The sequence below is a fragment of the Lissotriton vulgaris genome, chromosome 5, assembly GCF_964263255.1.
Source record: "Lissotriton vulgaris chromosome 5, aLisVul1.2, whole genome shotgun sequence".
Classification (NCBI taxonomy): domain Eukaryota; kingdom Metazoa; phylum Chordata; class Amphibia; order Caudata; family Salamandridae; genus Lissotriton; species Lissotriton vulgaris.
In genome coordinates, this window is record NC_141693.1 from 1915149589 (window position 1) to 1915176918 (window position 27330).

Genomic DNA, 27330 nt, shown 5'->3' on the forward strand with positions numbered 1-27330 from the left:
GTTGTGTAAGTTGGAAGGCAGCAAGGTCAGCTGACAAAATTGCTAATCTCACTATCTTGACTTGCTTGTAAATGCAGATTGAGGTCCCCAATAATGTTGAAATTGGCCGACCTGGTAGCTAATAGGACGGACACAGTGATTAGGGCTCCCTAAAAATCTTTGGAGGGCCATGGGGGACATAGAAAAGTTAGCGTTTATAAAGATTTTGAAAAGTGCACATTCATAGTCCACGATGACCTCCTTGGTCAGGGTGCAGGTAAAGCCAATTTTAGAAACTATTGCAATCCCACCACCCCGGCCCCCTCTGTTCAGTGTCCTAATAGCATATTCCTGGGGCAGGGCCAAACTAGGTTCTGCCCCCGTATTAGCAGTAAGCCATGTCTCAGTCAGGAACAGGATATCAGGCGCCTCATCCTGAATTAAGTCAAACACTTCAGCAAAGTGTTAAACGAGTGAGCGGCAGTTAAGACTGAGAAGCATGATGGCGGGCGGGGAAGAGGGTATAGAAATATCGACCGCCAATGAGTTGAAACCACACTGTGTGCAAACAAAAGGACCGTCTAAAGGGACACACGGCTGACATGCACATTAACTAATATCAGTTCTAATAGCAACTAGGTCGTTCCGCGAGTATGACCGTTAAAGGGGGGGTCAAACCGGAAGCATGTTTGGTGATTTCCAGGAGCTGATGGGTGCAGACGAGTTTGCCTTAGGCACGCCTGCTGCACGTGTCCATGCACGCCCACACGAGCATAGGTATATGTAGGTAGGGGAAACAGTTAGAATATTACCTGCCCGCCCGGAAGTGCCTGGACCGTAAGTGGGGATACGTGCCTTCTGCTCCCTGCTCAATCGGAACTAACGCCACAGAGGACCAAAGCAGGAGGCAGAGGAAGTTGCAGGTAAGAGAGATAGCGTGCAATAGGCTGGTCAAATTGAAATAAGAGAATAAAACAATTTAAAATGACATGATTCTGTTCTAATATGCAAATAAGACAATTTAAAATGACCTGAGAGTGTTTCTGAATATCAAAGGATAGCAAGGACTTGCAGCAGGCAAGGCGACAGCAGACTCTGCCATGTCTGCATGTGTGACCACCCGGTCCATGGCAGCCAGTAAGGATGATCAGAAGGACCTAGAGCCTGAAACAGTGGACCAGGTGCCTGCCATGAGAAAAGGTAAGGGATGACAAAAAACCACCTCTAAAGTTCCCATGGTCCGGGAGGAGGCAGAACTTGAGGGGAACTCCCCGGCACCTTCAGGGCAGCAAGTGGCTGAACTGGGGGACCTATCTGAACTGACCCATTGGTAGCAAGAAGGGGGTCTCACCAGAGAAGTATTCTGCAAGGAGCAGAAAGAATGCCCTTCCTTAAAGGGTTTGAGGCAGCTGGCAGCAGACCAGGCAGCTGGTGATCAGTCTGGATCACACTGGATCTACTGGGAAAATGGTCTCCTGTACATTCAGCCTAAGGTCACTGAGCCTGGGTCAACCCGTGTGCTGGTTGTTCCCCAGCACTTCGGGACCTTCCTACTGGGTATTGCTCATGGTGTGCCTTCGGCAGACATTTGGGACAGGACAAGACCTTTGACAGGATTGTCGCCCACTTCCTTTGGTTCCAAATGTGAAGGCCGTCTGATGTGCATTGTAGGTCTTGCCAAACTTGCCAGGCAAGTTATAAGAGTGTGAGGAAGTGTAAGGCTCCTCTCCAACCTTTTCTGGTTGTTGGCACCCCTTTTGAGAGGGTGGGGTTAGACATTGTAGGGCCCCTGGACCCCAAGACAGCCATGGGCAACAGGTACATCCTGCTCTTGGTGGGCCAAGCCACCCACTACCAGGAGGCTATCTCTCTCAGGACATCTATGGCACCAGTGGTGGACCCAGGCGTTAATGGGGATCTTTTCCCGCGTGGGGTTTCCCAGAGAGGTGGTATCTGACCAGGGTACCAATTTCAAATCCAAGTATATGACCTCCCTATGGGAGGAGTGTGGTGTTACCTAAAAGTTCACCACTCCTTACCATCCCCAAGGTATTGGTTTGGTAGGAAGATTCAACCAAATCTTGAAAGGCATGATCAAGGGTCTAACTGAAACTATGAGGCATAAGTGGAACGTCCTCTTCCATGCCTTCTCTCTGCTTATTGGGAAGTCCCTTTGACCTACTGTATGGGCACCCTGTGAGAGGACCTCTCAATTTGGTGAAGGAAGGCTGGGAGACAGCTCAAAGCAAAACTCCCAGGATGTATTGAGCTACATACTGGCGTTAAGGAACCAAACTTCACACTTCAGGAAACTTGCTCAGACAAACCTAGAAGCCAGCCAGAAGGAAATGAAATGCTGGTACCACCAGAATGCTACTCTGGTAGAGTTTCAACCGGCCAGAAAGTGTGGGTCATAGCCCCAGTAGAGACTTGCATTCTTCAGTGGACTGTGACATTTGAGGTGATGGAGTGCAAAAGTGATGTCACCTATATGCTTAATTTGCAGACTACCAGTAACCCTTTGAGGGTCCTCCATGCAATATGCCTCAAATCTTACTTTGAGAGGTCTGAAGTAAGCATACTCTGGCGACAGGTGATCGGGTGGAGGAGGAGAGTAAAGCTCTTCCTGACTTCCTGTTTACCAAGGAGCACAATGGGTCAGTGGAAGGTGTGCACCTGTCCCCTACACTAACCCCAGAGCAGCAGAGTGACTGTCGCCAGGTGTTGTGGCAGTTTGCCACCCTGGTCTCCCTGACCCCATGTGTCATGCATTGGTGTTCCCATGACATGGACATTGGGGACTTTCCTCCTGTGAAATACAAACTTTACTGGCTGACTGACAGGGTCAGAGCCAGCATCAAAGACCAGGTTCCTAAGATGTTGGTGTTAAGGGTGATAGAGCGCTCCAACAGTCCTTGGGCCAGCCCAGTGGTCTTTGTCCCAAAGGCGACTGAACACGGTGCCACTCCTAAACTTCGGTTCTGCGTGGACTACTGTGGGCTCAATGCCGTCACAAGAACTGACACACCATCCATCCCCAGAGCTGATGCGATCATAGATCAGTGGGGAGCTGCCAAATTCCCCAGCACGTTCGATTTAACACCTGGGTTCTGGCAGACTGCCATAACTGATGGAGCAAAGGAGAGGTCTGCATTCTCAAACCCAGAGGGGCACTACCAGTTCTAGGTGATGCCCTTTGGGTTGAAGAATACCCTTGCCACCTTTCAGAGGTTGGTTAACGAGGTGTTGGCGGGACTGGAGAACTTCATTGGCGCTACCTGGATGACATTGAAGTGTTCAGTTCCAGCTGGGAAGATCACTTGCACAACCTCTGGGAAGTGTTGAAGGCTCTGATGAGGACAAGCCTCTTGATCAAGGTCAGCAAGTGCCAGTTCGGGCAGGGGTATGTTGTGTACTTAGGGCACCAGGTAGGAAGCCGCCAGGTGCTGCCCGTATAGCCTAAAATTGAAAGCATTCTATCTTGGGAGCATCCCCTGGCACAGAACATGCCATCGCTGATGGTCTCTCCTGGTTCTTCCACCTTAGTGAAGCGAACTCCCAGATGGTTGAGTAGTTCTCCCTACCTTCCGCTGGAGGGGTCATGTGTTAGATCTGGCATATTTTGGCATGTTTCCCCTGTCTTTTTTTATTTCTGGCCTTCTGTTTTTAATGGTACGTTGGACTTCAATATGTTGGTTTAGTGCCTCTGTGCACTTTCTCACTGCTGTTCAGTGTTAAGTGCAAGTGCTCCTGCTATACATTTTGTTTATGGATTGTTGTTTCCATCTTTGGCTTTTTTGAATTACTACTAAGTCCCTAGTACAGTGTACTATGTGTGCCCAGGGCCTGTACATCACATGCTGCTAGAGGGCTTGCAGCACTGATTATGCCATCCACACAAGCATTCTTTCAAAGGTGTCTCAGACCTGCTACTGGAGTGTCCACAAGCATTTTTCTACTGCCATTTTGATCTGGCATGTGCCCCACACAAGGACCTAACTTTCCCTTTTCTTACATGTAAGTAACCCCTCAGGTATGCCCAAGGTACCCCCATGGGAAGGGTGCAGTATATATGAAAGGTAGGACACGCCCTGGTTTGTGTGACATGTGCTGATAGTGAAATACTTCCAATTTAATTTTCACTATTGAAAGGCTATCTGTCCGATAAGATAACATGGAAGTTGATTTGTAACATCTTTGAAGTATAACTTTCTATTGGGACAAGATAGAGAAATTTAGTTCAGGCTCTCTGAACTTCGAATTTAATAACACATCTTTTTAGGGAGATGGTTTTTAAACTGTGTGTTTGAAAATGGCACTTTTAAAAAGTAGGCATTTTTTTGTTTAACCATTCTGTATGCCTCTGCTTGTTTATGTATTGATTGGCTTTCTGGTTTTGGAGTGACAGGGCATGAGGTTGTTAAATGTATATAAAGGGACCCCCTGTAACTGGTAGTAGTTCCTAGGACAGGGCAACAATATTTCAAATAAGCATGGGCGAATTTTGCGAATCTGGCGTTCGCGAATTTGCGTATTTGCGAACTCGCAATCCGCAAAATACGCGAATTTGTGGATTTTTTTGTTTTAATAGTGTTCGCAAGGGTTTCTGCCAGTTCGCGAGGATTTTGTACAAGTTCGCAATTGCGAACTTACTTGTCGGCGCGCAACGGTCGCAACTATGTTGTTTCTACGTCTGGTTCATCATCACAGGTTCACAGCACCCTCTGTTTCTACACTGCCACCCTCTGTTTCACCCATGCCACCCTCTGGTACATCAATGCCACCCTCTGGTTCATCATCATCACTGTAGATTATGGGGGGAAAAAGCAAGCACACCTGCCCTTCTTCAACTGACATGAATTCATTTGGGGTTGATTTATTAATGTGCCACTCTTTTAAAATTCCATTCTGGCACCTGCTTCCTTATCTGTAATTTGCTTTCTGTTGCAGTGCAATTTTTTTTTCCAGGACCTTTGTGGCCTACTTGTAGCTATTCTATGATCCGGCTGTGAGGGTCAGAGCAGGGTCATACAATTGTTGCAACTAGCAACTGAACTCTGGAGGGGCCCCAGTCAGGAAGCACTACAGGGAATGGTTACTAATGATGAATTTGAACTTTTGCACCTGCTGAGTGCTTCAGTTTAGCAAAACTCGTTTTTCTGCAGAACAGCAAATGTAATGCCCCAAACAAACTTACTTGTGAAAGTTGATTTCTAATCCAAAAGTGATCCAAAGAAAGTCAAAAGGCCTCAAATCCAAAAAAGGGCAGGCAAATGTCAACCTGAGGAGTTATTCTGATAAAAATCATCATTTTCAGAAGGTCTATGCTGCTTGCTAGTTGATTTCTTGTGCAGAATGGCAAATTTTGTAATTTCGCGAGTGCGAGATTGTTGCTGCCCGCCGCACCTACATGTTCGCAATTGCGAACTTACGCCGCACGGCGCAAAATTGTATCACCAAGAAAAAAACATCCGCTGCGTGCGAATTTGCAGATTTTCGGTAAATTCGCGAGCGTTCGCGGATCGCGAATTTACCAAAAATCCGCAAAATCCGCGAGCGGAACAGATTTTCCGCCCATGCTTAATTTCAAATATTAGAAAATTCCTAGGCAACTCGGATTCTGCAGAATGGCAGATACAACAACATAAAAGACAGAAACTACAGTGTACTAAACTAATAACGACAAAATGTATAAAAAAGTATTATTCATTTATTATTGTTTAAAAATATATTTTAAAAGAAACAAGTAAAAAACAGTTATATACATTCAGTAATAAAATATAGTACAGAAAATTGAAACATCAAAGTGGGTAGGTTGTGCATTCACTGTAGATAGCCACAAGGGGTGTGGAGGTGTGTCCTGCCTTTCCTGGGTGACTCATAGTTGGGCTAAATAGACCTGGCCTTCATTTAGAGTGGTGGGAGGAGCTTTCACTAGCACCTAAATAGGCAGGTTCTCCACTGCACAATGCTGTCTCCACCTCCTTTAGTAAAGCTGGGCCAGAGAGGGAATAAATGATTTGGACTGGGCTCAGAGACCTCTGCCACAAAGACAACAAACAGAAAATGTGGTATAAATATTTTGGCCCGACCCCAGTACATTAGAAATCTTTTGGATCAAATCAAGGAACCTACCAGGGTGTGTGCTTTGCTGTGTTGGCCTGCAGTGACTGTTTCTGTGATGGGCACAGAAAGGACTGGACTGAACTTTCTGCAACTTCTTTTTTGGGGTTTCTCCAAGGGCTTCAAGTAGAGCTTATCCCCGGTTCAAGGAGTTTCAGGAACAGAAAAGACTTCAAGTTCATCTGATACCAGCACTGGCAACTGTGTGTTTTGTGCTGCAGTAGAAAAAAAGCAACCTGACGCCGTAAATGACGTTGCTGCCGGCTCCGTGTCCTCAAGGCACCGCAGAGGCTACCGCCACACTTCACACTGCAACACTTGCCCCACCAATGCAGACGATGCAGCTGAGCTGCTGCTTGCACTGTGACCTGTGGGCACCGCACTTCGCACCACCTCACTTCACAGCGCCGCCCTGGTATACCCGATGACACTGCTCAACACCGACATTGACGCCGCTGCTTGCACCATGGTTTAAGGGCACCGCTCATAAATTACACGAACCACACTGAAGCCATGGCCTACCGATGCCGGCATCATCGACTTTAATTTGTCAGCAACAACGATGCTACTGCCTGCACTGTGACCTCCTTGCACCGCACCACTTTGCACTGCAGCCCTGGTCTCACCGATGCCGCTGGACAAATACCACCGAGCCACTGCTTGCACCACAACCTAAGGGGACAGCTCACCGCATCACTGCACTTCGCACCGCAGCCCCGAAGCCTGCTTGCCTGACTTCCACTGCACGGAGTTCAATCTGCAGCGTGTGACTTCAAGGGCCCAACGACTCCTGCACTGACCTCCGAAATCGACGCCTGCCGCTGTCGGCTCTTCAATGCTCAGTTTCTTCCTTCATTCCCCTGGAGGTAATACGAAGTAACAGAAAGAGCACTAATGGAACGCCATATGTTTATAAAAAACTCAGTGCTCAATTTTCCATGCTAAGATGGCTGCTGGGCGCGCTTGCTCCTGGGTGCCTGTTGTATTTTCTACTCACAAGAAAGCCATGCCATTTAGAGAATGCAAATGAAGCAGGCCGAGGAAACCTTTCTCTCTCTCCCCAGGCTTTAGAACGACCAAGGCATTAATTTCTCACAAATGGTAAGATGGCTGTACCGTCCTCTGCCTTTGTTAAGTCCTCGAAAACTTGACACCTACTTTGTTAGAGCCCCTGGGGTTGTGTGGGTCCAGTTTGTCATAACCATTTCCCTCAGTTCACTGTAACTCTTGGTAGTTGTAGCTGTGTACTCTCAGTTTCAACAACACATTCTAGAGCATCTAGGGTTTTAGGAAATCAATGTAAAGCACTTCTACTCACATGCAAAGCCTTTGACGTATTTCCACTCTGAAAATAAGAAGTAGACACAGAGTTTATGAAGTCACATATAACAATGGGAAATGGCATGAGTCATGTTTTACCATTCATACAACTTACCCAGTTCAGCAGGAAATGTTGCTGTTTACAAAAAAAGAAATAATACATTAGATTCCAAATATTCAACAACAAATTCCTTTCTGTTATTTCTTTTAAGCAAAATCAGTCATCTAACATCCTCCTCCCCCAATATAATTACCACAGAGTTTCTTTAGGACCACTGTAACTCCAAGGCAGTTCCTTCCTACAAGTTTTGCCCCTGTCCTTGGACACACAGGAACCAGGTACTACTGCAAACTCAGTAAATTGTTACCTAATGCCTTTTGGGCTTTGACTTTCAGGGGGTAGCAGAGTGTCAAAGTTTACTCTTCGACAATGGTGTGGAGCCAAACCTGTATTTGTTCCTAAACAAAAGTACTCTCAATAAATACAGGGCCTGATTCACAAAAGGGTCTCCACACTCGAGGTGGAGCCCCTGCAGTCGTGGTGGAATCTCCACATTCCTGGTGGAGCCCCTGCAGTCGAGGTGGAATCTTCACACCCGTGGCGGAGCCCCTGCAATTATGGTGGAATCTCCACATTTGTGGTGGAGTCCCTGCAGTCGTGGTGGAATCTCCGCACTCGTGGTGGAGCCCCAGCGGTCATGGTCGAATATCCATACTTGTGACAGAGCCCCAGCGGTCATGGGGGAATCTCCACACTCGTGGTGGAGCCTCTGCAGTCATGGTGGAATCTCCATACTTGTGGTAGAGCCTCTGCAGTCATGGTGGAATCTCCACGCTCGTGGTGGAGCCTCTGCAGTCATGGTGGAATCTCCATACTTGTGGTAGAGCCTCTGCAGTCATGGTGGAATCTCCACACTCGTGGTGGAGCCCCAGCAGTCATGTGGGAATCTCCACACTCGTGGCGGAGCCCCTGCAGTCATGGTGGAATCTCCATACAAGTGAAGGAGCCCCAGTGGTCATGGGGGAATCTCCACACTCGTGGCAGAGCCTCTGCAGTCATGGTGGAATCTCCACACTCGTGGCTGAGCCCCTGCAGTCATGGTGGAATCTCCACACTTGTGTCGGAGCCCCAGCAGTCATGGGGGAATCTCCACACTCGTGGCGGAGCCCCTGCAGTCATGGTGGAATCTCCACACTTGTGTCGGAGCCCCAGCAGTCATGGTGGAATCTCCATACAAGTGAAGGAGTCCCAGCGGTCATGGGGGAATCTCCACACTCGTGGCGGAGCCTCTGCAGTCATGGGGGACTCTCCACATACGTCGCAGAGCCCCTGCAGTCAAGGTGGAATCTCCACGCTCGTGGCAGAGCCTCTGCAGAGTGTAATCTCCGCAACAAGAATTCTCATTGGGGAGATTCTGCCAGAATGCAGAGACTGCACCACGACTGCAGGGCCTCCGCCACGAATGCAGAGACCCTTTGTGAATCAGGCCCTAAGTGTCCTCACTGTGCTATTGTTTTACTAGTGAAAGCTATTTAAGACACTGATTATCATTAAGGTCAAATGTTAAGTACTATACTTGATAGCCTCACTGTAGCACACTTGCTATGAAATGCTACCACTTAATGTGCATCACTAGTACAGAGTAGATTGCAGCAATCTGTTGCAGATAAAAAAAATGTTACATTTTGTGTAAACACACTTCAATTATGTAGGAACACACTATTCTTAATGTCAGGAGACTCTTGGCATGGGTCTCCTGCAGTGGAAAACATAACATCTTTCACAGAATGATAAAATGGAAGCAGCTGCCACAAGGGCAGAGCCATTCTCCACACCTCCATACCCGCCCTCTTCTTCTGAGTCTCCAAGGACAGGAAGATGAACTCTAGAAGACACACTATACAAAATGATCACATTTCTGCCCATATTTACACTTTGAGAAATAGATCATTGTGTCTGCAACTGAAGCCAGCAGTCATCTGTCCATAACATTTTATTTCTCATTGTTTTTTACAAATACCTTTTCGTTTTCTATTTGTTCCACGCCTCTTATTTCAGATTGTTTAATTAACATTTGTGGTAGGTCACAATCTTTGCTGGGCTATCAGAACACATCTCTAACAAGAGGCCTTTGTCAAGTGACTCAATAACATTGCCAAAGCCAGGCTGTGCAGGAAAAGGCTTGGTTAAATGTGTCAGATGGCTTCTTTTTAGGTCTCGCCTAGACGAAAGCAAAAGCGAAGCTTTTGCTGTCTATGCGAGACAACTTATGTTGCCACTTTTCTGGGAATATTGTGGACATCAGACTGTTACGAGCTTTTTCTGCTGTAGTCAGGCTGTCACGAGCTTCTCCTTTGGAGATTTGACCTCGTGAGCGCGCCTTGACTGCATCTAATGGGCCGTGCGCTTCCTTTAGTCAGTTTCACTTTGACGCCTGCACTTTCAAAGTGAAATGAAACAATGTGTCTGGTAGTTGTTCATGTGGAGTGCCTTCTGACCTCGTGAGCGCGCCTTGACTACATCTAATGTGTGTGGCTTTTTTTTTCAACGTGGCCCTGGCGCTTGCTTCAGTCAGTTTCACTTTTAAGGTGCAGGCGTCAATGGGTCTGGTACTTGTTTTATTTCCATTTAATGCTCTTTGGAACAACAATTTTATATTACTTGTGTGTATTACCACTGGCCAGAATTTCAAAGACTTATATTCACGCAGGTGAAATAATACTATTGTGATTAGGGCCGATTTTTGGAGTCTGACCGTTCAGAGTGCAGAGTGGAGCTTCATAGTGGAGCTTCATAGTGGAGCTTCAGAGTGGAGCTTCAGAGTGGAGCTTCAGAGTGGAGCTTCAGAGTGGAGCTTCAGAGTGGAGCTTCAGAGTGCAGAGTGGAGCTTCAGAGTGGAGCTTCAGAGTGGAGCTTCAGTGTGCAGAGTGGAGCTTCAGAGTGGAGCTTCAGAGTGGAGCTTCAGAGTGGAGCTTCAGAGTGGAGCTTCAGAGTGGAGCTTCAGAGTGCAGAGTGGAGCTTCAGAGTGGAGCTTCAGAGTGGAGCTTCAGAGTGGAGCTTCAGAGTGGAGATTCAGAGTGGAGCTTCAGAGTGGAGCTTCAGAGTGCAGAGTGGAGCTTCAGAGTGGAGCTTCAGAGTGCAGAGTGGAGCTTCAGAGTGGAGCTTCAGAGGGCAGAGTAGAGCTTCAGAGTGGAGCTTCAGAGTGGAGCTTCAGAGTGGAGCTTCAGAGTGGAGCTTCAGAGTGGAGCTTCAGAGTGGAGCTTCAGAGTGCAGAGTGGAGCTTCAGAGTGGAGCTTCAGAGTGCAGAGTGGAGCTTCAGAGTGGAGCTTCAGAGTGCAGAGTAGAGCTTCAGAGTGGAGCGTCAGAGTGGAGCTTCAGAGTGGAGCTTCAGAGTGGAGCTTCAGAGTGGAGATTCAGAGTGGAGCTTCAGAGTGGAGCTTCAGAGTGCAGAGTGGAGCTTCAGAGTGGAGCTTCAGAGTGCAGAGTGGAGCTTCAGAGTGGAGCTTCAGAGTGCAGAGTGGAGCTTCAGAGTGGAGCTTCAGAGTGCAGAGTGGAGCTTCAGAGTGGAGCTTCAGAGTGGAGCTTCAGAGTGGAGCTTCAGAGTGGAGCTTCAGAGTGCAGAGTGGAGCTTCAGAGTGGAGCTTCAGAGTGGAGCTTCAGAGTGGAGCTTCAGAGTGGAGATTCAGAGTGGAGCTTCAGAGTGGAGCTTCAGAGTGCAGAGTGGAGCTTCAGAGTGGAGCTTCAGAGTGCAGAGTAGAGCTTCAGAGTGGAGCTTCAGAGTGGAGCTTCAGAGTGCAGAGTGGAGCTTCAGAGTGGAGCTTCAGAGTGGAGCTTCAGAGTGGAGCTTCAGAGTGGAGCTTTAGAGTGGAGCTTCAGAGTGGAGCTTCAGAGTGGAGCTTCAGAGTGGAGCTTCAGAGTGGAGCTTCAGAGTGGAGCTTCAGAGTGGAGCTTCAGAGTGGAGCTTCAGAGTGCAGAGTAGAGCTTCAGAGTGGAGCTTCAGAGTGGAGCTTCAGAGTGGAGCTTCAGAGTGGAGCTTCAGTGTGCAGAGTGGAGCTTCAGAGTGGAGCTTCAGAGTGGAGCTTCAGAGTGGAGCTTCAGAGTGGAGCTTCAGAGTGCAGAGTGGAGCTTCAGAATGCAGAGTGGAGCTTCAGAATGCAGAGTGGAGCTTCAGAGTGTCAAGAGCAATGCCAATAGCTCTAACTTTAACAAAGGCAAAACCATTGCATTGTAAATGCTTGTTATTTTACCGAATCACATGCTCATGCTGCTGCCTGGTTTGTCTACATGCACACAGGCAGAATCACTCGGTACAAAATGGCTCCTGTTCACTCGTCAGTACGGTCTTGCGCCGCCCCACCTTCCCCCTGCCAAATACATTCATTCCAAATACTGCTTATTTTCATTTCAGACTGACTTCTCACATCTGGGATAGCAGGGGCACCTTCCACAGTGATTAGTGCTTCACAAAAAATAATTCTCGGCTAGCGCTCAGAAGCCTTGAAGCTTTGATTGAATGACACTGCAGTTTGATGCCCCGCTCGTTTTTTGATGCTATGCGTTCCAGACACTGATTTTATTAAGACTCACTTGGAGCTCTAAACTGTCACTTGATCTTTCTTTGGGTCATTTCGTTTGCCCGGAAGGACTAACATATCTGTGAAACCCTCTTCTTTTATAGTTTGAGCATCGTCTTCGTTTAGCAGGATAACATTATACATTTGAAAATACAAATATCCGGGAAGAGCAGAGAGCAAATCTCCGCGATGTTGGGCATTCTCCTATCATAAAGGAAGCGTGTTGGTGGGACCTGTGGCATCTAACGCATCATTTAACCCTATATGCGTGGGCACCTACCACAATAATGTATAGGATGAGTTTGTTCCGTTCCCGTTTTTAATTTGATGTAAAACTCAAATCACTGCACACTCTCTACTACACACTCTCTACTACACACTCTCTACTACAGTCACTACTCTCTACTACACACTCCCTACTACAGTCACTACTCTCTACTACACATTCTGCTACACACTCTCTACTACAGTCACTACTCCCTGCTACGCACTCTACTCTCTACTACACTCTACTACACACTCTCTACTACACACTCTACTACACACTCTCTACTACAGTCACTACTCTCTGCTACGCACTCTACTCTCTACTACACACTCTACTACACACTCTCTACTACACACTCTACTACACACTCTCTACTACAGTCGCTACTCTCTACTACACACTGTACTACACACTCTACTACAGTCACTACTCTCTACTACACACTACTACACACTCTCTACTACAGTCACTACTCTCTACTACACACTCACTACACACTCACTACTACAGCCACTACTCTCTTCGACACACTCTATACTAGACACTCTCTACTACACACTATCTACTACAGTCACTACTCTCTACTACACACTGTACTACACACTCTACTACAGTCACTACTCTCTACTACACACTACTACACACTCTCTACTACAGTCACTACTCTCTACTACACACTCTACTACACACTCACTACACACTCACTACTACAGCCACTACTCTCTTCGACACACTCTATACTAGACACTCTCTACTACACACTATCTACTACTATCACTACTTACTACACTCTCTACTACACACTCTACTACACACTCTACTACACACTCTACTACACACTCTACTACACACTCTACATTACACACTACATTACACACTATACATTACACACTATACATTACACACTCTACATTACACACTCTACATTACACACTCTCTACTACAGACTCTCTACTACACACTCTCTACTACACACTCTACACTACACACTCTACTACACTCTACTACACACTCTGCTACACACACGCTCTACTACACACTCTACTACACACCCTCTACTACTCTACTACACATTCTCTACTACTCTACTACACACTCACTACTTTCTACTACACTCTACTACAGACTCTCCACTCTCTACTCCACACTCTCTACTCCACACTCTCTACTTCAATCTCTCTACCTCAATCTCTCTAATTCAATCTCTCTACCTCAATCTCTCTACTTCAATCTCTCTACTTCAATCTCTCTACTTCACATTCTGTATTACACACTCTCTACTACACACTCACTACTCTCTACTACACACTCTCTACTACACACTCTACTACACTCCCTACTACACATTCTCCTACACACTCTACTACACACTCACCACTCTACTACACACTCACCACTCTACTACACACTCACTAGTCTCTACTGCTCACTCTCTACTACACACTCTACTACACACTCTCTACTACACTCTCTACTACACTCTCTCTACTACACACTCACTACTCTCTACTACACACTCACTACTCTCTACTACACACTCACTACTCTCTACTACACACTCTACTACTCACTTACTACTCTCTACTCACTCTCTACTACTCACTACTACTCTCTCTACTACTCTCTCTACTACTCACTCTCTACTACTCACTCTCTACTACTCACTCTCTACTACTCACTCTCTACTACTCACTCTCTACTGCTCATGACAATGCCATTTATTTATCTGTTTCCAAAACCAACACATAAATAACACATTTGTCATTTACAAAGCCAAAAGCGCTAACTTTTGCAAAGGCGAGACTGTTGCATTGTAAATGCTTGTTTATATGTCCAAGCAGAGTGTAGGATGGTCCTGGTGGGTCTCCAGAGATAGCTTGTTGAAGAGATGACAGAGCTGCCCACACTGATGCTTTATTGGTTTTGAAGCAGAGTATCAATCTGATGAGGGCTTGTAAGGGCGTCCAATGGAGTTTGTGAAAAGATGTGTTTTATCGCCTCTGTAGTTAAGTCGAGCTGCAGTATGTTCAGCGGTTTTAGAGTAACACGGGTGCAGGCCGTTGAGTAGGTGTTACACTCATCACTGTTGTATGGATTAAATCAGTGACTTTGTTTTCCAGAAGGTGATATAAAAAAGATACAAGGCTAGTGAGGAGCTTTTGAAGAAAGAGGTTGGAGTGTAGTAAGGCATTATTGGGGAGAGATGTGTTAGAGCTCAGTGAAAATCGTAAGGATCTGCAATAGATGGAGGCATGCATGTGATAAGAATTGGGAGAGACACCTTTGGAGAGATAGGCTGGGGTCCAGCAGACAATCAAAAAATCTGACGTGAGAAAGTAGCCTACATATTTGTACAAGTGGCTTAAGAAAGTAATGGCACAATCGTCTATTTAAAGATTGTAACTTGATCTTAGTTACATGTAAGCATAATATGATGCTTGTCTGTTATTCTGTTGCTTTGCATTTTTGGTTCTTATTGCAGTTATTTTTGATGAATGGCTCCACGGAAGCTCTTCAAATTGCTTTTTAAAAGTTTGATGAAAATTCATTCATATTTCCGAAAAACTTTGTTGATGATGAAGTGAGAAACCAGAGTGGAAATATTACCCAGTGGGACAGCTTGAGTTTCCCAGTTCTGAATGGCATCAGTTATGTTATGTTATGTTATTCGGAATTTGTCAAGCGCACGGGCACCCAGAGGTTTCATGGCACTCAGTGCCCCTTACATTGGAAGACTCGGAGTTCTGTGGCCAGATTGGTTTGGAGAGGGCGGATACTGGGAAGCATGGAAATAGAGGATTCACTTTGGATGCAAAGAGACCTTCCCTTTAAGAATGAGGTGAAGCAATTACATCTCTGCCCTGTCAGCCTCTGTGTGGAGTGTGCTTAGAGGCTCATTTACAGGTTTCTTGTGGAACTGATTATAAAACAGTCTATGTTCTTTCATCTTACCATTTGATTCAATGAGAACACTGGTTAATGAAGTGACTAATTTGCTTGCAAGTGGTTGTTTATTACTCATATACCCACAAACTGCTCTATCCAATTAATACTCCTTTCCTCATACTTGCTCGATGGTCACTGCTTGTGCTCCTCACTGCCACATAATTGTTTCGTCAGCACTCTTAAAAGGTAAACACGCGCGCAAAATATCACTATTTATATCAGATGGTGACTTTCACACCAAATACAAGTTAGAAACTCCATTAAAGAGAATTAACCACTTCGGGCCCGATTGTTAGTTGCATGGTACACGGGGGTAGAAACTCATCACTTGCAAACATCCTCCCAGTATAGTGCAAAAACAAATGAATCACTACAGAATGAGGAATGCAGAATCAGTTTTTCCGGCTCAAATGTCAGACAGTATTCTCTTGTTTGAGCAATATAATGCTCCTCCCCCCCTTCTCTGAGCAGGCGATAAATGTGAGTTTTGGGACTGTTTCAGGACAAGGGGTAGTGGGCCGGGTGTGGGGAAGATATCAGGGGACAGGGGAGGATATGGGCTGGCGGGGGAGGGACAATGTATGCGCCCCCCGTGCTGCAGGAGGAGGTCAGGAATGCCTGAGGGACCGCAGGAGGGGTGCACTTTCAGCCCTGTTCTCATGCGATTTTTCCAGTCAGATTTTCTGGCAGTAAAATTGGGCCCAGTGTTCAGGCCCTCCAGTGATCTGGGACAACAAAGGGCCCTTTGTGACTGGACAGAGCATGTATGAGGGAGTCTTCTGATACCACTGCAGACGGTACTTGCTAGTAAAGTAGCATTAATAATACTCCACTGTGCACCTGTCTTCGTTACCTCGCTGAAGAAACACTCATGGGCACCAATTCACCACATTTTAGGGGTAGTAGAAACGATATCACTCCTACATCATATGACAGGAGGTGACACTACCGGACCTTTGACCCCAATGACCTCACAATAAAAAGTGACATTATTGATGTAAAACAGAAAGTGAAAAATTCACAACATCACAAAATCACTACTGCTAATGCAGATTAGTGTCTTTTTTGTTCTCAGTACAAACCCCTGTCTGCCATGAAATGCTAGGAGTGCAGACATGATATATCATGGAGCAGCTGTCATCTCTACATGTATAGCCATCATATGTTTAACCTATTTATTTATTTATTTATTTATTTATTTAGCAACTTGTAAAGCGCCTGGTGACCCGAGGGCATCCCCGCGCTATAAAGATTTAAATCCTGCTGAGGGGGAGAGGGGCGAAGGGTTTATTTAGGAAACAGAAGGGTTTTGAGTTTTTTCCTGAACGTCATCCTGCTAGGGCGAAGGGTTTATTTAGGAAACAGAAGGGTTTTGAGTTTTTTCCTGAACGTCATTAAATTCCCAAGAATGTCATAAATGCCCAAGTGAACATCTAATAACCGCACATAGTCAAGATATGCCAACGGACACCCAAAACATACCAAGATATAGGCCCTTATTACGATGTCGGGTGAATGACACTGCTGTAGGAAAGGAACTGCCCAACCATGAGTCGGCAGTTCCGCAATCCCAATTAGTATGCGACTGCACATAGTGCGGTGGGAAACTTCAATTTTTCAATGGGGGCTTTTGCGGCCGGCTGAAATGCACGCAGCACAAGCTCCCATAGTAAAATGGAAGTTTGGAAACATCCACATGGTTCAGGGATTTTGAGGGGGGCACGTCAGTATGCGGAGGGCCAGAGGGAAGGGGTACCTGCTAGTAATTGTACTTATGGAAAAGTCAGTCACGGCCCGTGCTGGGCGTTATACTGGGGCACTGACGTCAGGCAGGGGAGGGTCAGGGTGAGGGGTTGTAAAATGTGGGATATGGACCATTAGAGGTAAGTACCGAAGAAAAAAAAAAACGAATTTCGTTATCCACGCTGCATCGCCGAATGTGATGCAGCGTGGGCAACGAAATTCGTTTTATTTATTTTCTTCTGTACTTACCTCTAATGGTCCATATCCCGCATTTTACAACCCCCCACCCTGACCCTCCCCTGCCTGACGTCACCGCCCCTGTATGACGCCCGGCACAGGCCGTGCCTGGGAAAAGTACTTATCTGTTTGCTACTCACTTCCTTAGATGGCGGATGCAAATGAAAATAGAAAATCCTAAACTGTTGAGGTGGTCCATCTCCCTACAGGGAATGGACTTTACAGTGGACAACAGACCTGGGACTGACCATGCCAATGCAGATAGCCTTTTTCAGGTTCTTCCACTTAAGACAATGAAGACTCTCTTGAGAAAGATTAGTCTCATTCTCTTTTGTTTGGGGGGTTGTGTAGGAAAGTGCCCATTTTGACATGTTCAACCCCAGTTCTGCCCTTCAAATGATGCATTTGACACTGGAGGGATGAGTCCCCCACAGTTCACCTCCCCTCACACGTGGGACCAGCGGGAACATTGAAATTGAGGTTGATATAGACCCCCAAAGACCCCCTCTTGAATATGGCAGACAAAGTTTGGGGGACTTGGAGTCATCAAGTATCTCTAATTTGTTTGAGGGGCTGCAAAGGCAGTGGGGAGGAGCCTTTGGACCTAGACCATCAAGGTCTTCATCCTCCCCAATAGCTATGATTGAAGTTGGGCCTGGTGAAACCTTGATCGAACCACTGCATAACAGACAATCCGTACGAACTGCCTCGACCATGTATGAGGAGCAAGAGGAACAGGTAGCTAGGCCTAGGAGAAAGACCTCCTGTGATGATGACAAGTATGACAAACACAAACTAACAAAGGAGGGTAACTCCCTGTGGGATGTTTCTGATTTAGCCCAAGATTTGTCAATATTGAACCTCCTTTTCATAATGCAAACAACCTTTCAGGGAATGTTAAAGGCACTGGTTTTGAATAATATTGAAAATATTAAGTGTATCCAACTGCTCCAATGTATTAGTAAATCACTAAAAGATGGTACTGGGGATGCGATCTTGGTAGGGGACTTAAATGGGGTTATTTCTGATCCCAGCGGTTCTCCCCCGAGAGGGTGCTCCCTTGTCTACATGTATCACAAATGATGATATATACATATCTAGCTGTCCCTACCTAATTTGAAAAAGGGGAAGTGTATTCAGGAAGCAAAGAGTTCTATCCAAGTGTAACATCACTATGTTGCTCAAAGTTGGACTGAGAAAGAGAGTTCAGGAAGGGAAAGGAAAGGAGGTAGAAAGCATGAGAGCTGTTCGAAGTCCCTTGGCGTGGCCTTCCTAAGTCGGCCTCCCAGTCACTGTAAACCCCCGGTTCAAAGGTAGACCCTAAAATGTGTAAGCAACTGAGCGCTAAGAGGAAGCCGGACAGGAATGATGCAACATGGTGCGGGAAACTTCCAGTTAGAGGGAGAGAGAGAATCAAGGAAATCAAGGAAAGCTCAATAGCGGTAGAAGAGGTTTCTGGGGACAAAAATAGGAAAATCATCAAAAAATAAAAGCATTAAAATGTTGCGGGGGGGAATCTCCACATATGTTAGGTCGGAGTGTATGATCTGTAAAAGGAGGATCAGCTCAAATAAATACATTAGCAGATCCTAGTATTCCTGTTGTAGCTAGTGCTGAAAAAAGTAGTGAACAGATAAGACCCCCAGTTTTATTCCTAAAGGCGCAACCAAAAAAAAAAAGGCAGGGAGCCAAACAGCCCCATAATAGATTTGCTAATATCAAAAGGTTGAAGAATATTTCTACAAAGTATTTTGCACTGTTCAGTTTTATGGAGGTCGCGGGGGAAGAGATAACCAGAGTTATGTTTTCCACAAACAATAAAAAGAATCTAGTAGAAGCGGCTCGTCCATCCCTGGTGTCAAATGGCATCTGTCTTTGTACAGATAAGGATGCAACACAGTCAATTCCTCTTTTAAGCGAACACTGTGAGCTAAAACAGAACCATGCTTATCTGGCCAGGCCTACTGATCAGAAGCGGAGACTAGGTGCTGGGAGGAGCTGGTGGGAAAATGATGGTTCTCAAGGAAGGATAGTTACGATAACCTTTACTAATGACAGAGTTCAGGATTTGAGGGGTCAGAATAGGTTCCACTGCTGGCAGCTCAAAGAGTGACAGAGTGAAAATGACTATAGTACTTGGGGGCAGGCCCCATGGAGGAAAGAGAGCTGCTCAGGACAGCTATTTCCCCCCCCCTTGGAATAGTGATGGGGCAGATGAGATCAATTGTTATTAGACAGGGCTCCCGCGAGCCAGTTTGAGTCCCAGTATGGAACATTCATGGGTTCAAAACATTCATGGATATGGAAAACCACAGGGAGATTTTGAAGAATTATTGCATCTTGTTCCTTCAGACAAACTGGCTGTTGGAGTGCCCTGTAGTGGTGGGTTTGTTGCCTTGGCCCAGAATGCTAGGACCTCGCCAAGAGGAAGATCACTGGGTGGATTACTAACATTGGTTTCAATCTGTTGTGGAAAGAACGTAACAAGACTCCAATCCTCTAGCTCATGGGTTCTCGCTTGTCTAAATGACCTGGATGTAAATATGGAGGGGTTTAAGCAAATGATATGTTTAAATGTGTACATACCGCCAATTTCCCCTCTCCCGAGTGTGAGCTCCTAAATCTGGTCAATGATGTTTAGGGATTTTCCTAATGGGATTTTAATGAAAAATCAGCCTTTAAAGATCTTGATGAGGTACGAAAGAATTGCGCTTAGCGATAAATATCTTAGAGTGTATCTTTTCTGAAATCTCCAGGGAAGATGATGCAAAGGTTTTGCATTCTCTAGTGGAATTGAATTTCTTTGGTAGGTGTCAAGGTGATATTCCGGCTAGGAGATCAATCAAGTATGGCAAAAGCAAACTGCCCATTGACGATGTGATGATCCCAGTTTACCAGTTCCATCAGGTGAAACACGTTAAAACGTTATAGTTATGGAGCCATCTTGCCCTCAACCTGGGGTTTACAGAGGTAGTTGCTTCACGCCCATATGTTGCAACATGTCTGGAGGTGGTTTACCAAAATAGAATAGAGTCTAGGCTATGGAACATGCATTGCAAGCCCTTTCCACAGTGGATTGTGAGCCCTGCCCCTTAGAAGTCGGCCAAGATGCATTGGATTGGCACTGTAGGCTAACAAAGAAATTACTAGCTCAATTTAAGGGGCAAAAGGCGATTTCTGCCTAGGTAACAGTCCAAGAGATAAGAGGAACTCTTGGTTCGATGATGAATGTCGGGAGAGTAGTAGGGTGGTAAACAGGAGCCGCTGCCACTGGTTGCTAAACTCAAACGATGATAATTTAAGAACGGAAATGATTGCCTCAAAAGCACCCTACAGGAACCTGTGTATGTATAAAAAGAATGTAGTGGCAATTGGGTTCAGATTGACCTTGATGGGTGTGGGAATCTGAATAGGAAAACAGCTTGCGGCAGAGCTGCGTTTTAGCACCACTGCTATTTAGCATGTATATCGCAGACCTTCCCGAGACGCTACGTACTACACACAGTTTCACATCAAAGGTTGGAGGTAGGCACATTAGTTGCCTCATGTATGCAGACGATCTGGTGGTTATGGATCTTACACCTATTGGGTTGCAATGTAAACTAAATGCCCTAAATGCCTATTGCCCTGAAAACAAGCTAACAATAACTGTTGATAAGACTTAAACATTGTTTTCTGCCAACATAAAAAGGATATTTGCATTTGTTTCTCGGTAATGTAAGATTAGAGCAGGTTAGAGAGTATAAGTATCTAGGCCTAACCTTCTCGGATAATTTGAGGTGGAATAAACAAATGGCTGCTCGGAGGCTTTCCCTGCCTACAGTAGTGAATGAGGTGAAAAGGTTTGACCATAAATGTGACAGTCATACATTGGAGCCACTAAGCAAAGTTATCAAGGGTAAGCTGATTTCCAAGCCTTATATAGAGCAGAGGTGTTGGCTTTGGACAGGTGAGCCATATGGGAAAGGTTAGACATACTTCTCTAAAATTGCTTCTTGATCTCCCCAAAAATTCTATGATTCGAGCTGTAAGGAGGGAGCTGAGAACTGTAGCCTGTAGTTTGCTGGCTGATGCCAGAGCCTTGCGCTTTTTAGCTGCTCTTAAAATTTGGCCCCCATGTGGTGAACTGTCTGGGCAAATTTTACTGGAGAGGAAGACATCTATCTCTGGGAAAAGGAATCCTGTGACAATAATGCAAAAGAGTTTGAATGTTTCAGAGAGGTGTATTGAAGAAGGGGAAGTGGTTTCGTTTAACTAGATAAAGAGCTCACTCAGGTTAGGTGCCATAGAAACCAGTTGGAGAGAAGATCTGTGCCAACTTAAAACTAAGAGCTCAGCTATTCCTTTCTTAACTTCACACAAGAGCACAGATTTGTTACCAACCTATTTAATATCCCAGAGATGCACGTGTGGAATTAAGTTTTGTGCTACAGGGTGGGAATTGATCCTGGGTGGTGTATTAAAGGATTGAAATCAGAGGTGGTTAAGCGCAATAGCCAGTGCCCCTTTATGAGAGAGAAGAAATAATCAGTGAGCCATTTATTGCTGGATTGTTTATTCTTCATGGAGAAAAGGAAAAAGATTCTTCAGCCTGTGTTTAAAAAATACGGGATCCAAACCAGAGATGCGGGGCTAGAGCTTATTTATAGTCTTAGATTTTGAGATTTAGCTATCACTGTTGGTCAATCCTTGTGTAACATCATAACGACAGAACTGGCACTATCTTCCCCATAGGGTTGAAGATCTAGTTCTCTATGGATGTAATACCATTTAGCCAGCTGATGTTAAGTAATCAGTAGATCCCCAAATAGGGAGGTTGTGAAAAGCTGCTATGCACATTGCACGTTAGAATCCTGTTTAGGGAAAATGTATGATTTGATGCTGGTTAAATACATTACATTTTAAAATGTTATTGCGGCAGAATGTACCGTTCTTATGTTGACCATTTTCTTTTTTACTATTTTTAGTGAAATGTTACAAATTTATACGCGACTTGGATTGTAGATTGCATTGGGTTAGGGTAGGGAACATTTTTAATGATTATTTAGCTGAAGTGGAATAATCTACAAGTAGTCATGTAAAAGTATATAACCATGCACTGCGTTTTAGATTATTATAACTAAGTACTTTTTTATGCCTTTTCTTTCTTTTATGAAAGTGTGTGTAATATTTTTATAAGAATATATGTCATGGAAATAAAGTACTCTGAATTGAATTGACTGAAAGTGCAATGGGTCCCTGCTAACAAGGTCCCCAGTGCCAGTGCTCTTTCCCTTGAAACAAGATAAATATCCTATTGTAACCCAATTGACAAGGACTTTAGCACCCATGTAAGTCCTTAGTAAATGATACCCCTGGCACCCAAGGCATGAATATTAAATGGGGTCCTCCAAGGGCTGCAGCATGTTTTATGCCACCTTAAGGGATCCACACCCCAACAGAATGCAGACTGCCACTGCAGGCCGAGTGAAAGAGGGCACACCATTCTGAAAACACAACATGGCACACTCACGGTGTGCCATACCAAGATACACTGCATATAGTTTATGTCAGTCACTCCTACAGCTTGCCTTGGAGCCCTTAGGCAGGGTGCAATATTTTATATGTGACGGCACATCTGCATGAGCAGTTAGGCCCCTGTGATGTCTAGTTCCATAGCTAGATATGGCAAGTGATCAGGCAGCAATCTTAAAGACATGTACTGGGCACTGTTCATTACGAGTTACCCAGCCAAATGATGGCTTCACTGAAACTAATCGTGTTTGGTATCAACAACTTGTCTTAATAAATCTCTTCAGATGCCATTACTAGATTTATTATGATATGCACCCAGCGGACACACTTAGATGTGGCCCCTGAAAACCTATTAGTCCTTTAGTGTGCAGGCTGACTGGTATCTCCCAGTCTGCCACCACCATAGATGAGTTTCTGACCCCCTGTAGGTTAGAGTCTGCGCGATCAGAGGCAGAATCAATGCCTGCTTGGACAGAGGGTGGTCACACCTCCTCCAGGAGGATGGCTAGTGAATGAGCATATTGTACAAAGACAGGGGAACTCAATTTAAGTAGTCAGGGACCTTTGGGTGCAAATTATTTTGTAGAAACAACAGTCTCTCACAACAAGAATGATTTTAAGGAAAGTACATATAGAGATACAATGATATCTATATTATATAATCCTTTTATATGAATTATTTAAAACAAAAACATACAAGGGCAGTCAGATATACCATAAAGGAACTAAAAGCGCAGGCATTTATATTAGCTTGACCAGAAACAAAAATCCAAAATATATCAAGAAAGAGTGCAGTACATCACCATAGCACATCATGGTAAATATTTTATACGGTTGTGCCAAGGTGATCCCAACGTTCTGCTTTAAGGCATCGAAATGTAATCGACTGTTCTCACCTTGACACAACCGTATAAAATAATTACGAAGATTTGCTATGATGATGTAATGTAATCTTTCTTGGATTCACTCCCCTGCCTCTGCAGGCACGGCAACGAAGCTGACTTTGAAAGGCTCAGAAACACAGGTATTGGTTCTGCCACTCCCATGAGGTTTGACCTGTCCTCTCAGCAAGTTTGAGGCCAGTATCCCTCGTCAAACCCCTGTGCACGGCGTTGACTTACAATTGCCAAGGCTTGTTGGCTCTACACTCCAGAGATCTTCGGCCACAAGAAGCTTCAGCCTCCAGCACCTCTTCCTGCCAAGATCTTCGTCCTCACTGCATACTCTGCATACTCTGCACCGTGGTTGAGGGTCTTCTCTTGCTTCAGTGGGTTCCCCTGCTTGCTCAGGCCCTGCTCTGACTCTCCTGGACTTTCTGACGCCATTGGACCTTTCTGATCCCAACGTTGCTCCTTCATTGTTTTCCATGTCTGTTTTTGCTGCCAATGTTGTTGGTGCTCCCGCCGGACACCGACTCCCTTGTTCTTGACTTTTGACATCGGAGAGCTCGTGAATGGCTATTGATCTTCCTTAGTGTCACCTGGTCCTCACAGCTGCAGAGACAAGGTCACGCTCATCACTGCTGCATCTTCCGTCATCGGTGATCATTGCTCTTCCATGCCTCCTGGTAACCTCCAAGTGGCATAGACTCTGTCCCCTCTGCTTGCAGGTTATTCTCTTCAAGAATCCACCCTGGAATTCCACCAGACTCTTGCAGTCTTTCCCAGCAGCATCTTTACTGAAGTCCTCCATTGTGGTCTACAGCGTTATCCAACGTCATTTCTCACCTATGCACCTGGCTTCCCTGGTGTAGGTAGTCTGGTTCCTGGGGTATCCATGGGTGGGGTGACTTTCCAACCTTCTGTCTTCCGCTGGGTTTCTTCAGGGTCCACTGGGAAGGGTCATTCTTCCAAACTACAACAGTGACTTTCCCTTTCACTACTACTGAGTATGCACCTGTATTTTCATTCTGCACACAGCCTCTTGGGGTTCCTGGGTACTTACCTTGGGCAGTTCCATGTGTCCCCAGCTCTTCTGAGTCTCCTGGTCCAAGTCCCGACTTCAGTCGCTGTTCGCATTCCCCTTTCTTAGTATATTGTTTGGTCTCCCCCTGGAGACCACCATGTATTGTGCTTACTTACGTCTTGCAATTGAAATATTATTGTGTATTTTCTGTTGATATCTCCTGGTATGAGGTATACCAATCTGTTAGTGAGTGTTGTGTAATCAATAGACATATTTTTATAACTATACTGTGTGGTTCTTTTTCGTTTAACCTACACTACATGATTAGGTCTGGTGAAACAAGCTGTTTAAAACTCTTTCTGGACTAAGCATAAAGGCCGCGCTCTACAGCTACCACTTAGAGAGCTTTCTATGGTTGTCTACGACCACTAAAATCACCACAAGGGTTGTCTGGATTAGTGCAAGGTGCTTCACTTAAATGTGTGTGCACAATATACTAAGCCAGTCTCCCACAATAAACCCAGGCTGCTGGATACTACCATTTGTGACAGGCATAATGTTGGTACTACACCATTTTCAAATATGTCCAGTTCTTCAAGATCATTTTAACTTTCTCTCTCAAATAGAAATAGCTAGCACAAACATGTCTCCCATAAATGTTTAGAGTTAAGTACCTTTTAATTCCAGGAGCTTCTCCTGCAGTGAGGTATCTTCTCCAATGCCCTGCAAAGTCTTCTCCACAATCTCATCTTTCTCAGGCTTCGAAATCTTCACCTCATCACACCTGAGAATCAGAGAACAACACTGTAGATGACATTCAAACTTTACACCTGAGTAGGGTTTGGAGGTGAGTGTTTAGTGTTTTTTAAGCCATGGGATAATTAAGTTAAAAAGAGAAAAAGAAGAGAAATGGAGAACAGATGTCTCTACCATGAGATACCTTAGGGGTATCTGAAGCATACCAGGTGGTAAGGATGAATATTGCCCGAAGACACAAATTGGAGAGGACTAATGGACATGGATGGATGAGGTGGCTAATGAGATGAATGGATACCTTCTAAGGTGCAACAATGAATGGGGCAGGAGGTTGTTTAGTATATTTTGCTTGGAGAGCATCTCCCTGTATCAGTGTAATATGAAGATACAAGAGTGTTCTACAAGGACTTAGAGTTGGATGTCACAGCTGAAAGCAGAGGCTGGGCTTGTACATCTACAGCTCCTGCCGGGGTTAAGTAATTACGTAATAGGATTCTAGAGGGGCGACTTGAAGGAACACTTATACGGCAAGGATGGGATGTCTTGTATGTACTGCAAGGAAAAGTGAAGCTTGGAGGAAGAGATGATCTGGGCTCAGACCAGTACTTTTCACCATCAGAACCTGAAATTTACAAGCATCTGTGTTGTGCAAACCCACAAGTGCCATGTTTCAGGCTCTGATATTGGACTGACTATCAACAGTATCCACAGTTCTCCATTCAGTGGAGTGTATATCAACTCTGAAATTATGTATTGTACAGCAAACACAAAAACTAAATATATATGGCAACACCTACCAGGAGCAGCCCAACTTACAGTAAATGGCAAAGAAGGGTGTAGTCCTTTTATTTTGTTATTATATAATTTCTAGTACTTTTAGTATTTATTTAGGTTTCAATATTATTGTTATTTGTTTAGGGGTCGTAAACCCTAGGGGCTTGTGTGCCCTTAATGGAATTACTGCATCCAGGCAGAGTTCACACACCTGGACATGAGTCCTGACTCTGAGGTGGTTGGGTGAAGAAGGGTCCCTAATTCCTTGCTTTAAGTTATTTGATAAACACATGTGGTTCCTTTGTGACATCCCTGCATGATCTAGTGTATCAGGGGATGATCTACCTGTCCCCCATTGATTCATACTCCCTTTTTACCAGGACTTGTGGACAAAGCACTGAGTCCTAGAATGGCGCTTGCAACAAACATTTTCTACCAATCAGAGCTTTGGGGTTAGTGAACCGCAAACCCGAATTGGACAGTGGGAGTTAAAAGTTCACTCGTCCAATTGGGTTACATGGATAGTCTGTGAACAAAGATTCAAGGAGTCTCTACGGATTAACCATCCAAATATCTCTAACTTTTAACCAAGTAACTATAACTCCCACCGCTGCCATGCACAGTGTTGACATAAATGATGTCAGTTGCAGTGATAATCTCAATAATGTCACAACACATGTCTGAGTGATATAATATGTGAGGTAATTAGCAGTGCATGGCAATGGCTCAAGGTATAGTGACTTTAGGGCGAAAGTTACAGTTATTTAAGATAATATAACTGATGAATTTCAGTGGTTTTGTTTCTTTGAAATGGTATATTTTAACGGACATTCTCAACAATGATAACGTTGCTTTCACATAAAGTAAGATGTCCATTGCTGTGATGGCATGGGGTTGGAAGCAGAGCATTGGCCTGTGACCAGGGGCTTCGCCTTTCTCCCTGGAGGGGCCCAACTCCCCACTGAGCATGGCCTTCGGCTGTGCAAGGTTGTGGTTGAGCACAGTGCCTTGCCTGTGGCCAAGCCATGCGCCCAACCTCCCACAGGCACCCATCCCCTCACTGCGCATAGGCTTCGGCATTCACAATGTGGGCATGGGTGCAGGTTGTGGCCTGAGGCTGGGCGGCATGAGTTTGGGTGAAAGGGCTGGCCTGCAGTCAGATCCTACGCCCAGCCCCACGTAGTCGCTTA

At 45.3% G+C, this 27330-nt stretch overlaps 1 protein-coding gene across 1 annotated transcript in view; it reads right to left on the reverse strand.

Moving 5' to 3' along the window:
- The window catches only part of LOC147717710 (E3 ubiquitin-protein ligase TRIM11-like), a 312589-nt gene that overhangs the window by 65920 nt on the left and 219339 nt on the right, over nt 1-27330 (reverse strand). Inside the window, exons 6-8 of the mRNA XM_086919874.1 lie at nt 25285-25394; nt 7538-7558; nt 7421-7447 (exon numbers count right to left, since the gene is read on the reverse strand). Of these exons, the coding sequence (XP_086776000.1) occupies nt 7421-7447; nt 7538-7558; nt 25285-25394 (158 nt within the window). The remainder of the gene's footprint in view (nt 1-7420; nt 7448-7537; nt 7559-25284; nt 25395-27330) is intronic.